At 45.1% G+C, this 13550-nt stretch overlaps 4 protein-coding genes across 5 annotated transcripts; 3 read left to right on the plus strand and 1 right to left on the minus strand.

The window, feature by feature from the left end:
* The first annotated feature begins 49 nt into the window (after positions 1-49).
* LOC148881864 (ADP-ribosylation factor 4) lies at positions 50-4559 on the plus strand. The gene is made up of 6 exons (XM_088988583.1): positions 50-258; positions 539-619; positions 1140-1249; positions 2759-2830; positions 2906-3031; positions 4237-4559. The coding sequence occupies exons 1-6, from the start codon at positions 192-194 to the stop codon at positions 4321-4323; spliced, it is 543 nt and encodes a 180-aa protein (XP_088844709.1). The 5' UTR covers positions 50-191; the 3' UTR covers positions 4324-4559.
* A 47-nt stretch (positions 4560-4606) lies between these two features.
* Positions 4607-5839, minus strand: lamtor4 (late endosomal/lysosomal adaptor, MAPK and MTOR activator 4). The gene is made up of 4 exons (XM_088988595.1): positions 5723-5839; positions 5537-5620; positions 4827-4944; positions 4607-4752 (listed from the first exon to the last, which is right to left on the minus strand). Exons 1-4 carry the CDS (start codon positions 5723-5725, stop codon positions 4655-4657), a joined length of 303 nt encoding a protein of 100 aa, XP_088844721.1. The 5' UTR covers positions 5726-5839; the 3' UTR covers positions 4607-4654.
* On the plus strand, positions 5709-8871 carry atp6v1f (ATPase H+ transporting V1 subunit F). 2 transcript variants are annotated; one of them, XM_088988593.1, is made up of 3 exons: positions 5709-5849; positions 6331-6496; positions 8310-8871. In XM_088988593.1, exons 2-3 carry the CDS (start codon positions 6339-6341, stop codon positions 8509-8511), a joined length of 360 nt encoding a protein of 119 aa, XP_088844719.1. In that variant the 5' UTR covers positions 5709-5849; positions 6331-6338; the 3' UTR covers positions 8512-8871. The 2 variants fall into 2 exon arrangements, with proteins under 2 accessions (XP_088844719.1, XP_088844720.1); XM_088988594.1 differs by lacking the exon at positions 5709-5849 and having other exon boundaries at positions 6188-6496.
* Positions 8872-11724: 2853 nt separating this feature from the next.
* Positions 11725-13458, plus strand: LOC148881867 (uncharacterized). Its single transcript, XM_088988613.1, has 5 exons — positions 11725-11838; positions 11914-11955; positions 12048-12095; positions 12925-13050; positions 13139-13458. The coding sequence occupies exons 1-5, from the start codon at positions 11768-11770 to the stop codon at positions 13302-13304; spliced, it is 453 nt and encodes a 150-aa protein (XP_088844739.1). The 5' UTR covers positions 11725-11767; the 3' UTR covers positions 13305-13458.
* The last annotated feature ends 92 nt before the right edge of the window (positions 13459-13550 follow it).

Genomic DNA, 13550 nt, shown 5'->3' on the forward strand with positions numbered 1-13550 from the left:
TAAAGTTTTCCCCGAGTCGTGACGTAATTTGTTCCGCGTTGGCCTGGACGTGGCACCGAGGAAGAGGAGGAAGAGGAACAAGAAAAAGAAGAGGTCCGAGTTTCCAGCGAGTTTCGGGCTCCCCGTTGGACTATTCCCCGACGCCGAACGCGAGGAGCGCTCATCTCGGACGAGAACACCCTCCTGCTGAAATGGGGCTGACGATCTCGTCGATGTTTTCTAGGCTCTTCGGCAAAAAGCAGATGAGAATCCTGATGGGTACGACGAGCTCAACCTAGCTAAGTCGCTAGCTGGCGAGACGTTATGCTTCCGAGCCGGCGCCACTTGCGCTTCTTTGAATGCATCTTGGTTTTCGTACGTTCTTTTCTCCTCCGTCCAGTTTCACATTGGGTGCAAACAAGTCGCGGCGGATCGCCATTACGCCACAAAACGAGCCGTTGCTCGACATTCGCTTTCACGAGCAGTTCTTTTGGCGGCTTCGTGTTTCAACCGGAAGATTTTTCTGACTTGTGTTTGTGTGTCTTTTGTTGTGCGACAGTGGGTCTGGACGCAGCTGGGAAAACCACCATTTTGTACAAACTCAAGCTGGGGGAGGTCGTCACCACCATTCCGACCATCGGTAAGCGAGCGAGCCACCCTGACGTCATCCCGCGCCGTTCAAAAAAACAAGCGGGGCATGAAATGCTCTAAAGCAGGGGTCGGGAACCTATGGCTCGCGAGCCACATATGGCTCTTTTGACGATTGCATATGGCTCGCCGAAAAAAGTAATACATATTGTTGTTTTTTTTTTCACCGTTCATTTCCCGTTGGGGCTGCAGTTGGCGGAAAGCTCAATTTTGATTGGATGACACTGACCTAGAATGGCAGAAAGCGCCATTTTGATTGGATGATGATTTGGTCATGTTGAAACAGGTAAACGCCCCTTTAAATGAGCCCAACGAGTGCACTTCAGCACTCCTGCTCTATAGGTTTCCGCATTTACTCTCTTAGTTTCCGCCCTGCGATTGTCTGGGGACCAGTGTTGCCTCTTACTCTCGGCCCCAGTCAGCAAAGATGGACGCCGGTTTGCTCTTTGCAAGCCATCCTGTTGAAGTGCCAAAAAGCTACTCGGTGACGTCCATGTTTTGACCCTTTTCAGGTTTCAACGTGGAGACGGTGGAATACAAGAACATCTGCTTCACTGTTTGGGATGTCGGCGGGCAGGACAAGATTCGACCTCTGTGGAGACACTACTTCCAAAATACACAGGTTGTATGCGCGGCACCATGCACGCAAATGTTTTGGCGGTTCATATCAACCACTGAGCTCACATGTGCTTTACAGCCATGACGTAACGCCGCTGTCGAGAACCTATGGCTCGCCAGCCATATATCGCTCTTTTGATGATTGCATATGGCTAGCCGATAAAACTACATACAGTGAGACCTCAACTTACGAACTTAATTGGTTCCCAGACAGAGTGTGTAAGGCGAAAAGTGTGTATCTTAAAAAAAATTCCCATAGGAAACCATTAAAATGGGAATAATCCGTTCCCGGGTTTCCAAAAAATATACTTTTCAACTAAATAAGCCTTAAAACTACACACAACATACCTTATTCTATGTATAATAAATGTGCTATTGTATTATAATGAAAGAAATACACTGCATTGTATCATAAAGTCACTTTATTTACATTTGTGATGGTCATTTACGGCTTGATGGAATGGCGTTGGAGGTCAAAGGGAATTGCTGTTTGGAAAGAGAGGCGCATTACATGAGGACTGTAATTAAAGAAATAAACTGTGCTGTAAAATAAAGTTTTATTGACCTTTTTGATGGTCGTCGATGGCTTATGGAAGGAGAGTCACCTTCCATAAGGACTGTTGGTGCTGTTCGGTCGTGTGCTTCCGCCGAAGATCACTCCGCCAGCCGTGGTGGGTGTGTATTATGAAAAAAGTGCTTATTATAAGGTTTAATTTTCATAAATTTGACGTTTGTAAGACAAAAAGTTTGTAAGTTGAGGTCTCACTGTATTCTCGCTTTTTCGCCGTTCATTTCCTGCTTGGGCGGTAGTTGGCGCAAAGCGCAATTTTGATTGGATGATACTATGGTCGTTGATGTCGAAACCGCTAAACGTCCCCTTTTAAATAAGCCTGACGAGTAAAAAAAATCAACACTTTAGATTGAATGGACGGAAGGATTCGCCTTTGTGGAGAGAAGTTCTGCCATGATTCTAATTTGCAATTTGTGGCGGTATGACAAGCCACATGCTAACCTTAGCACCAATACACTTCTGTGAGAGACAGCAGAAAGCAAGCGCGCGAGCTAATGAGCAATGTGCAGGCTCGCTAGAAGTAACTTTGCGTATGTACTCGTCAAGTTGACTTTGTCTGGATTTTGACCAAACGCGAGGTAGGGAAAACTATTCACATTAATGGTGAGTATTATCACAAAGTTATTAGAAATATTATTATTATTAAATATTATTATAATATTATTTGTTATTTCAAAAGGACACCTGGCACGACCATTTTTTATTTATCCTGGAACTGTATAGTGCCACTTGGAACTGTATAGTGCCACTTAGCAGTTTTTTTTGACAACGAGACTAGTGCAGCGTGTTCTACCGGAAACAAATTCCTTGTGTGTCCTACATACTTGGCAATAAAGATGATTCTGATTCTGAAATAATATATTCTGGCATTTTATGGCTCTCTTCGTCCAAAAGGTTCCCACCCCCCCCCCCCCTGACCTAACGAGTTGTTTCCACTGGCAGGGTCTGATCTTCGTGGTGGACAGCAATGACAGAGAGCGAGTAACAGAATCGGCGGACGAGCTTTCAAAGATGGTCAGTGAGCCCAAGGGCCGACCGACGCAACGAGCCATTTCTTTGTGAACGACGACGCCGCCGTTGTGTGCGCAGATCCAAGAGGATGACCTCAAGGATGCCGTGCTGCTGGTGTTCGCCAACAAGCAGGATCTTCCCAACGCCCTGACTGTCAGTGAACTCACCGACAAACTGGGCCTGAACGACATGCGCAGCCGCACTGTACGTATGACTCGGTCGGCAGTCACTCCGACCACGATCCACACTCACGCCGCAACATTTGGCTCATCGTAAAGATTCGAGAGCCAAATCACGTGCACTGCGAGACCAGCTATTCGCAATTCTCATTTTTCCAGCGCCGGCAGAAAATGACGGTGATTGAGGGTATCCTTTTACAACTTTACTGATGTGTTACTAGAGTGAACGCTGGCGCAAACGGCTGCCGCTGCTCACATGTACAAAAAAAAACTTTGTGACTGTAAAGTGTCCTTGAAAGTTTTGAAAGGTGCTTAGAAATTATTATTCGTAGTTCGGTGAATGGTATCGTTCCATCCATCCATTTTCCATAGCGCTTATTAGGGTCGCGCCGGAGCCAATCCCAGCTGTCTTTGGGCACACCCTGAATTGGTTGCCAGCCAATCGCAGGGCGCGCAAAGGCAAACAACACTCACACTAAGGACAATTTGGAGTGTTCAATCTGCCTGCCGTGCATGTTTTTGGGATGCGGGAGGAAACCGGACGACCCGGAGAAAACCCACGCGGGAGAACATGCAGCGGGCCGCGAACCGGCGACCTTTGCACTGCGAAGCCGGCGTGCTAACTACTCGACTACCGGCCTGGTATTGTTACTCAACTGTGAAAAAATGAGAGGCAAAAAAAAAAACATTTGGAAAGCGGGAGATTTGGCTGTCTAATCGTGAAGCTCGTCTCGCAGTGTCTCGCGGTGCACGCGATTTCATGCGTTTGAGAACAGCAGACGAATAATAGTAGCGGCTAGAATCCAAAGCGTCTTGCAAAAAAGCTAAAATATGAATATACATTTCAGTCGGGTTGGCAAAATGAATATTCTTGCGATTGATGAGTATCATTTGCATTTTGTTCAATATATTTCATGCAGATTTCGGTCAGGAAAAAAAAACCATGACTTATGCACAGTGTTTATATTACACAGCGAGGAGAGCAATTTGGGATTACATAAAAGACCACAAGTCATTTTATAAAGCAACACAATACAGACAGTTCATTTGCAAGGTAAAACTAAAGAAAATGTCAAAGACATTTTTAGACGAATTGAATGTAGAAACAATGAAAGCATTTTTGTTGAACACGTACGAAAACGTCCCAATTTATGATTTGTGAAACTTAACGGCTGAGCTTTGCTTTGAAAGCTCGTTCGTCTAACACTCTTTTTTCCTGCCTGCGCTCAGTGGTACGTGCAGGCCACTTGCGCCACTCAGGGGACGGGACTCTACGAGGGCCTCGATTGGCTGTCCAACGAGCTCGCCAAGCACTAGACCCAAAGTGGCAGGAGGGAGGCATGGAATTTCACCGGACTGTTTTTTTTCTTTCTTCTAAATTATAAACGTGTCAGCAGGAGGCCACCTCTCAGACTCTTGCATTCCTCACTTTTGTTTTCCTACGCATGTTTTTAAGTCAGTCATGCGACAAGACAGTCGGAGAGGACGAGGGCTCGCGGCCTCGTTCGTCTTTGTTGTGAAATGCAATAAAGGTTTTTTTTTTTCCCCTTTAAGGTGAGCAAATGGCTGATTTTATTGATTGTCAATCAGGCCCGGAGCAAATTGTCGAAGCATTTTATTGAAACAAGACAATTTGGCCTTTGCCGTTTTAGACGCTAATTGGTTCCTGCTGGTTGTGCTGACGTTTGACCACAAAAACCTTCTGACCCGAAGCCGTCACTGCAAAAACGAAATCCCCAAGCATGACTGAAAAGAAGACGAGATAACTTTGTCACTGAGAGCAAACGTGGCAAAAATGCATTCGCGTGCGCGTGAGCTACCCGACATCCGTTTGAAGGGCACATCGGCCGCTCCCGCCAACCGGAAGCGACTGGCTGTGCGGACCATCTGCATCATCACGCCGGCCGTATGCTCATCATTTTCCAGCTCACCCGAAGACTGCAAGATGCAAAATCATTTCACCCACCAATGTCGAGCGAATTTTACTGGAATCTTCTACATGCAATATTGGTGATCCACGTCAAAAAGCCAAAAATGGCAAAGACCCCGTGTCTTATGACTGAATACTTGCCCTCTTGGGCATTTGCTTCTCTCGTACTTGACGTTTATCAATCTGTAGGAAAACTTAAAAATAAATAAATAAAATATAAAAAATATATAATATAAATAAATAAAAAATAGAGTCCCAGTGGTAGGTAGACGTGCAGTCGGTGGCGCCGTATCTCGCCGAGCGGTTTGTCAATGAATTTTCGGCGGGTTTCGTACCTGCTCGCAAAAACGTTCGCCCACACTTTAAAACAGATTCAAAATAGAAATTTGACGGCGACAAGAAAAAAATATTTGTAACTATTAAACCCGTTTAGAGGTGGCTGGCGATCGTCTTTGCGGCATTGAACGAAGCCTGACACACACACAAAAAAAAACGGGTATGTCGATACAACTCGCAAACCGTTGCCAATCAGTGAGCTACGGGCTTTCAACAAGTCGGGCGACACAAAGGTTAAGATAGTCGCTAAACGCGATCACTCACGGCTAAAACGCCGTCCTCGCTGATGACCAGATAGCCGAGCTGGTCAGGGATCCGCTCCAATCCTGCCGTCACGGCTGTCGTCGTCTGAAACGACCCACTGGACATTAAACGGGGCGCAGCAACTCACCTTGGGGTTCGGGGATCGCCTTTGAAGGCCGAAATGTGACTTTTCGCTGCGAAACTCACCATTATTTCTTCTTCCCTATTTACGCTCGCCGCGATGTGACGTCACTTCCGCGTTTTTACACGTGACTGCCAGGGAACGAAAGAACGAGCGCAGGAAAGTCTCCCAAGCCTCCCACACTGTTTCGGCGTAAGAAAATATTTGATTTCCCCATTTTGTAAATTTATTTGCAAACAATTAAGTTGTGTGTAATGTTATCATGTCAGCGTGCTTACCGTCTGATTTGCGCCCGTCGCGTAAATGTCGTTTTCCGTTCGGCCATTGTACAGGAGAGGTGCTGACGCATTTACCTCTCCCCCCCAAAAATAGACATTTTAAATGGTAACAAAATCGACACGTTGTTCAAATGATGTCTACCTCCAACCCCCTCCCCGACTGAGTTGAGGTCAGCGGCTGTGCACGTGGATTCCGCTCTGCAGATTGGACTCGGAAGGCGATTATTTGAAGTGCTTGGTCCACTCGTGTCACCTTCCGAGCTGTAGGGGCGCCCGCGGTGCGACGTGATGAAAAACGACGGAAGTGGTGGTCGGGCGCCACGTGATCAAATGATCACGTGATCTGCGACTGATCGCTTGTCATTTTGACTGCCGTTTTTCTCTCTCGATCTCAGACTTCGCCATGGCCGGTCGCGGTAAACTGATCGCTGTGATTGGTGACGAAGACACTTGCACCGGATTCCTCCTCGGTGGAATTGGCGAACTCAACAAGAATCGCAAACCGAATTTCTTGGTGGTGGAGAAGGATACGAGCGTCACAGAGATCGAGGAGACGTTCAAGTAAGCTCCCCTCCTCATGTTGTGGGGATGTGACAAACATTTTCAATCATTATTCATCACACATTTTCTAATACCACATTAAAGTGCACTTAAATAGATTTCAAATGATGCAGATTATTGGTCTATGACAAATAATAAGGAAATAATGGCATTTTTAATTTTCGAAATACGAGGGGATTTTCGGCCAGCTAAAACAATGAAAATCTGTGACCGAATTCTTTGTTACAGTTTAAACTATCATAACTTTCTTAATTTTTGGCAGATCTTAACGAGTAAGCTACCATTAGAAATATGTCTGTAAGCTCTCAGTCGTACAGGAGTGGTCCATCGATGAAAAGGTTTCTTCAGCCGTCATCTGTACTTCTTTGAAGGTGTCGGACCTTTCACTTCTTATCCAAGAGGCTTCGTCAGCGAACTAAAATATATTTATACACACATATACATATACACATACAGTAATGTTACATATAATTGATTCCGTTTAGTACGATTCGTGGTTTTTACGATAATCCGGTTACTACAGTGATCTTTTTCATCTCCCGCCGGCCATTTTGCTGTTTATATCGATACAAAAGATATGTAAGGTGAATCGATATTTGCTTAGGGGTTTCCATACAGTACCACCATTATCGAAATCTGTATTGGTCGACGTGGTCACGTGACGTGGTCACGTGACTTGGTTACGTGACCAGCTACCGTGTAGCAGACGCCATTTTCATTTTCAGACGCCACCTCGTGTGTAGCAGACGCTGATAAATTCCTTATATGGAGCTTGGATGCCCTCTTCTGGCGGCTTTTGGGTGCAACGCGGTTCTCAGAGCAAACATGTACAGTCATTCTAGTCAGGCACTCTCTCGAACCCCGTTGTCGGGTCCTCCCAAGCCCAGTCACGTCACTAGCTTGCGTGTTGTGACCTGTCTTACCGACCACAATAAAAAAAAAGCGTAGCAGAGCTAAAATACAGTACGGTTTCTTGACACCAATTTCAACCATTGGGAAACGTAAGAATTGTGATATCCGAACAACGTACAAGGCAATCGTGGCTGTGGAGGACAATCCAACAAGCAAATCCTTCATCGCGAAAGAGTTTGACGTGACGTGCAGCAGAAACGTCATCAACGTAAGTCATGTAAACGTTGCAGTTTTGGTTTTTCATCCATGTATTTAATTGTGTAGCATTCAGATATCTTTTTTTCTTGGTTTCGTATGAATATTACGTGAGGATTTTGCATTGGTTGCATTTTTGAAAGGAAATAGTCATTAAAAAAGTGTAAAGACGTTTTTTTTATGCACAAGTTTATTTTTCACTTCACTACTGTACAAAAAGCACGTTAGATACGCAATCCATGAACCCAATGATAAAATGACATGCCATATCAAACATGCCCCGTTTACGTGTTGTAATGTCGTTTACTCAATACATTTTAAGAATGAAAATGACTTTTAAATTATTACATTAGTGCTGACGGTTTGGAAAGGTTATAGTTTAGCGAATCCAATAGCCATGAACCAATTGAGGGATACACATAGATGGAACCTGTAGGCAAACTCCACTGTGTCAATTTGCAATACTGAGATAACCTCCTCTGAATGGTCGCGACACATACCAAAGTTAATTTTCGAGAGGCTCGCCGATGCAATAACGCTTTTTGCTCGTTTTGTTGTCTTTGTTTATGAACCCTCCAACATTCATTCTTGGAAATTGACAAAGTACATGTGTATTTGCTAAATAAAGCCAATCAAGGGAGAGGCGGGTTAAATGTGTAATGGCCTTTTTTTTTTTTTTTTTTGCTTTTGTGTGTATGTTTGCCAGGAGCTTCCTCGCTCGCAATGACATTGGCATCATCCTCATCAACCAGTTCATCGCCGAAATGATCCGCCATGCCATCGATGCCCACATGCAGTCCATCCCAGCTGTGCTGGAGATCCCGTCCAAGGAACATCCCTACGACGCTTCCAAGGACTCCATCCTGCGACGCGCCAAGGGAATGTTCTCGGCGGATGACTTCCGATAAAAAGAGAAATGCTCTAAAGTTCACGTTTACTTGATCTCATCCTGAGGGCAAAATTGTGTTGTCTCAAAGTGAAAAGGTGTCCAGTGATTCCATTGATGTGTTGTGTATTCCACTATTTTAAGTCTTTGATGTTATGACTGTTGTCTCACTTGCGCAAAATGTTCTTTTTCATCCAGCTCATTTTGGTCTTAGGGCACAGGTGTCAAAGTCAAGGCCCGCGGGCCAAATCCGACCCACCACATCATTTTTTTCGGCCCGCGAAAGCAAATCAAACTTATTAAATTCCATGATGATTGCTAAAATCTGAGCCAAAATTTCATATTTTTGGATGTCAACCACAATAAAAGTCATTATTCTTGACTTCAGATTTGAAAACGAGTTATTCATTAATTTGCTGTGTGCCCTATGTGTAATATTTGAAGGGATTTAAACATTCTAATGGGTTCCCCAAATTCAGAACAGCCCTCGAGAGGAAACCAGAACTACAATGTGGCCCGCGGCAAAAAATGACTTTGACACCCCTGTCTTAGGGCATTGAAATGATGACTCTTTGTTTCCCCACGCATCCAGTTGGGCTGCATTCGTTCCAATGTGACATGGATTGCTATTGTAATCACACCAGGCTAAAATATATAACGCAACAGCTCTGATCGAATATGAAATGAACATAGTTCATAGTTCAGTCATGTATGTATTTATTTTGTGTTGTAATAAACTTCAATTAAAAAAACACCTTGTCCAAATGGGGTCTAGAAGAGACAGAAATAGTCGAGGTCTCACAAAACGTGTTGAAGGATATACAAAGCCTCGACATCACTTTAACCACATTTGAAACAACAATAATACTAATTTCATTTCTAAGCGCCTTTCAAAACTCTCAAGGACACTTTACAGTCACAATGAACCGCTGACTTCAGGTAGAAACGTCTGCTTAATTTTGTTTCAAGGTACCGTGCTCAGTATGTGACGGTAATGCATATTTGCGCAGGTTTCAGCTCTGCGGAGTTTTTGTTGACGCATCTGTTGTCCCTCCAAGGCGAGGAGTCGATAGCTTAAGGTCAGCATAAGTTAATTTAGAACAAAGGTTCGAAGCCATCGACAAAAGTCGCCGGAAGCCGGAAGAAAACACAATCACCAACAAGAGAAACGTGATGGTTGTCCTGCAATGGTCATGGGTATGTACAAGTTTGTGTCGTTACCGATGCACAGTTCTGTCACGCTTTCTGTTGCGGCGACAAACTAAAATGTTTTTAATATATATATAGTAACGAATCTCGTGGCTCTCACAGTTGCTCATCTCTAGGATCACTGATGCTGAAGCGTATATCAGCTCATTGGTTTCCGTGATCGTTCCGGTCGGGATCGCTCTCAGTGCGACATTCACAGTTTCCACGAGACTTTCAGGTGGTACTTCACATAGCCGTTGTAATCGGTTTCTTGGTTGCCCAGTTTTCATTCTTGCCATGATCTTATCTCTCAGGTCAGTTGCTGCTTTGCTCAGCATTTCATTTATTGGGGCTGGCTTCCCAATTTCATCATTCATTGGGGCTTGCCTCCCAATCTCTGGTCTGAGAGGTCTGAGAGATGAAGAAGGTGGAACGAGGAAGAAGTCATGCAGCACGGGCCAACCAAACTGGACTGAACAGTTCTGAAGGGCATCAAGGAGACCAGGAGCTTGAAATGCCCCAAGAAGATCACGTTCTTCTTTTCCGTGAGGCCTCTGACAGTTGCCAAGCTAAGGCTGGAACTGAGCAGAGTGTGATGGAACCAGTGGTGAAGCCTAAGACTCAGACAGTGAGTACAAGCAGAGATCAACTTGACGAGGAATCGGTGAAAGAAATCAGAAATTTCATGCAATATTCTCAACATAGAGAGGGGATGTTGATTGAACAGATGTTAAGAGATCAGATGCACCACAACAAGCAAGAACGGACATTTGATAGTCGATTGAGTCAACATTATCCTCCTCTAAAACCACAGCCCCAAAACACTGACCCTCGAACATCCAGGCCAACAAACCTTCCTCCGACACAAGAAACTCCCATGTTGGGTTACCTACCATATGCCCAACCTCCACGGTTTCCTCGTCCAAGACAAGCTGCAATTCCCAGAATTCCAGAAAGAAACAGAAGATGCAGAAGCTGGGAGTGGATCTCCAGCAAGAATTTATCAGGGAGAGATTGGCACCCTGGACAGAAGGCGTTAATATTGTTACCTACGAGACCAAGTAAGCTAGTGGCAAAATGGCAGGGCCCATACACTGTGACTAGGAGAATAGGACCTGTCACATATGACATTCTGTGCCCTGACAAACAAAAGAAAAATGTTATTGCTGATTATTTGACAAGAATGTCTGAACTCTGAGGAGAGGGTCTGAATGATCTCATGATGCCAAAAGAAATGTTAAATAATTTAGTGTATTCTGGATCCAAAAACAGGAGAGTGGGCGACCACTAATTGTCTCTGAGAAGGTGATTGCAACCACCTGGAAATGGCCAATTGCCGCTGCGACCTGATTGGCCAGAAGCTCAGGTGAACCACCTTTAAAACCAGACTGAGGAAGTAACTTTGAGAAGAGGGAGAAAGGACAGTCTGGAGAGCAGTGTTACCTGTGGTCTGCCGAAAACTGATATCAACCACGACGTCAAATAAAGAAAACTTAAAAATATCCTTCCTTGATCTGGCTGAGTGGACTTTCATCATCTTTCCAGCTGCTTGCTGCCTCGCCGCACAACAAACCGTTTAAACGTATAACTCGTCGCTAGTTCGCTAACGTTTTTCATTCGCGCTGTGCGTTAAGATGGCGGTGTTTCTCAAGCCAAGTATGCAATGATTTTAACAATCACGTCAGCGTTGTTGATTTTTGCCGCGTCAATTCCAGCCTGCTTGGCACCTTTTCGCCCCTTCCTGACCCGATGCCATGTACCGCGACGCTTAAAGAGATTCAAGATACAAATTAATTTCAGCCCTTAGCGTTGTCCCTGGATCACAAATGGCCATTGGTTTCCTGTCAATGGAGCTTCTTTTGTAGTTAGGTCAATTCAAGCAATATCACTTGCTATGTATCAACTGAAAAGGAGTTGAAGGTTATTCCCCTGAATTCAAGCAACAAATATTGACTCTGTGATATCCAACTTACCTTTGGCCCATAGCAGACAATGACAAAGAACGACCACGTGATCGTGTGACCCCAGACACTGGGCCATATAAAGTGGAGTGCCGAAAACGGTCCAAGTTCGTGAGTGTTGTTGGCGATATGAAGTGGCTGCTGGTGTTTGCAAGTATGGCGATGTGCATTTCGGCTCGTCCGTCTCAACGGTTTAGCAGGTGAAACCTGACAGAGCTGAGAGGCCTGCTTAATATGGGACCTGTGGGGCTGACTTGGCCTTTTCTTTTCCGTAGAGACGTGGAGGCTCAACAGCTGCCCAGGCAAAATATGTCGCGGTGAGTACACCTGCCATCCTTGCAGTCGACCCAAGTTACATTGCCATCTAACCGTTCATAGAATCAGTCTTATTTCCTCCATGATCTTGCAGGTCGGCGTCTTGCGCGAACCTCAACCGGACACTCGCTGACTCACCAAGGTCAGTTGAAATGTGCAAAATTCAAGAGTCGGAAAGTAATGCATTCCGAATGTCATATTCCGTGTCAAACGTTGGTTGACTCATCGGCGAAGGTGGACAGCGGGTGGAGCCGCTCTTTTCCTTCATCCAAAAGGATTGATTACTTCAGAATCTTTAGCTGTGGACTCCACGCGACGTGGCCTTTTCTTCTTCAGCCCCCGTTGTTGGCCCGGGCAGCCTGATGGATCTTTCTCTCTGGTTCATGGCTCTTCACGGTGTTAGAAGATGGTAGTAAAATCAGCAGGAATCAAGGTGATCAACAAAAAGATTACTTTAATCTTGGACAGCAGAGACATTGTGAGGTCGAAGTAGGAGGTCCATTGAGTGAGAAGCTCTGCCCCCCCCCCCCCTCCACACCCGAGATGTTTATTTATACAGAGGGCGGGAATGACATCATTTCAAAGGGGCCTATCAGCTATCAGATAGATAGAAGGGTGAAATATGATTTCAGACTGAAATAAGAATGGTTGAGTAACGGTACACACTACAAATATGTAAGGTTATAAGGTAAACTGCGCACGCACACACATGTATATATGTATATACAGTAAAGTCTCGTTATATCGATATTCAAGGGAGTCCGAAAAAATATCGATATAACCGGGACTATCGATATATCCGACCCTGTTTGCATGTAATTTTCTCCGTGCGTGCATAGAAATAGTATCGATATAAACGGGACTATCGATATATCCGATATCGATATAACGAGACTTTACTGTATATGCGTGTGTCCCTCGCCTTTTTTCATTTGTCATTCTCATCCCTGAATTTGGATGTTTCTCCGCAGCAATTCTTCCCAGTGGAGCTCACAGGAGATGTCAAACTGCAGCTCGAAGCAGATGTTGCGGGTGGCGTCGAGCGCCTCCTCGTTCGCAGTCAACTCCACCTCCGAGAACTCTTCCGCCTACCATCGGTGAGTTGCGATGACGCGTTGCCATTTGTGTTCAGTCGGGATCACTCACTGTTTTTTTCTTTTTTTTTCTTATTGTCCGCATTTGGAGTTTGTCCATGCCGGAGTCTGACCTGTTGGCTCTCAACGTCGTCAATTTTTCCAAGCGCTGTTTTCTGCCCACCTGCTCCATCACAGACCTCGGCTCCAAGCTTCAAGCCGGGGAGGAAACGGCCGGGGGCGCCACTTTTGATCCGGAGGGATTTGGAAAAAAATGAAACTCAGCCGCTGTCGCTGCTTTCCTGCCGTCCCGCTCGTTGTAGCAACAGCAAAGTTTTGTACGGTGGGCAAGATTGACTCGATTTGCCGCGAGGTGGTCTTTCACCTGAAAGCCAAGATGCTTGAGGAACATTAAAACGAGTTTGAGAAACAGCCAGTTTGATGCGCTTCTGAAACGTTCGTTTGGCAATTTGCGAGAGGATTTAACAAACATTATGTGGAATAATTTTTCGCGTCTTCGAACG

The sequence above is a fragment of the Hippocampus bargibanti genome, linkage group LG22 (assembly GCF_051943395.1).
Source record: "Hippocampus bargibanti isolate YZ-2025 linkage group LG22, ASM5194339v1, whole genome shotgun sequence".
In the NCBI taxonomy this organism is placed as follows: domain Eukaryota; kingdom Metazoa; phylum Chordata; class Actinopteri; order Syngnathiformes; family Syngnathidae; genus Hippocampus; species Hippocampus bargibanti.

What these genes read in the sequence shown, in the direction of transcription:
- LOC148881864 (XM_088988583.1), top strand. Translation starts at nt 192, where the DNA reads ATGGGGCTGACGATCTCGTCGATGTTTTCTAGGCTCTTCGGCAAAAAG. An exon ending in CACCACCATTCCGACCATCG is followed by an intron (nt 620 to 1,139) that starts GTAAGCGAGCGA and finishes GACCCTTTTCAG; the next exon opens with GTTTCAACGTGGAGACGGTG. An exon ending in ACTACTTCCAAAATACACAG is followed by an intron (nt 1,250 to 2,758) that starts GTTGTATGCGCG and finishes TTCCACTGGCAG; the next exon opens with GGTCTGATCTTCGTGGTGGA.
- atp6v1f (XM_088988593.1), top strand. Translation starts at nt 6,339, where the DNA reads ATGGCCGGTCGCGGTAAACTGATCGCTGTGATTGGTGACGAAGACACT. An exon ending in GAGATCGAGGAGACGTTCAA is followed by an intron (nt 6,497 to 8,309) that starts GTAAGCTCCCCT and finishes TATGTTTGCCAG; the next exon opens with GAGCTTCCTCGCTCGCAATG.
- lamtor4 (XM_088988595.1), bottom strand. An exon ending in GCGAGGACGGCGTTTTAGCC is followed by an intron (nt 4,945 to 5,536) that starts GTGAGTGATCGC and finishes TGCATCTTGCAG; the next exon opens with TCTTCGGGTGAGCTGGAAAA. An exon ending in GCCCTTCAAACGGATGTCGG is followed by an intron (nt 4,753 to 4,826) that starts GTAGCTCACGCG and finishes TCTTCTTTTCAG; the next exon opens with TCATGCTTGGGGATTTCGTT.
- LOC148881867 (XM_088988613.1), top strand. Translation starts at nt 11,768, where the DNA reads ATGAAGTGGCTGCTGGTGTTTGCAAGTATGGCGATGTGCATTTCGGCT. An exon ending in CCCAGGCAAAATATGTCGCG is followed by an intron (nt 11,956 to 12,047) that starts GTGAGTACACCT and finishes ATGATCTTGCAG; the next exon opens with GTCGGCGTCTTGCGCGAACC. An exon ending in ACACTCGCTGACTCACCAAG is followed by an intron (nt 12,096 to 12,924) that starts GTCAGTTGAAAT and finishes GTTTCTCCGCAG; the next exon opens with CAATTCTTCCCAGTGGAGCT.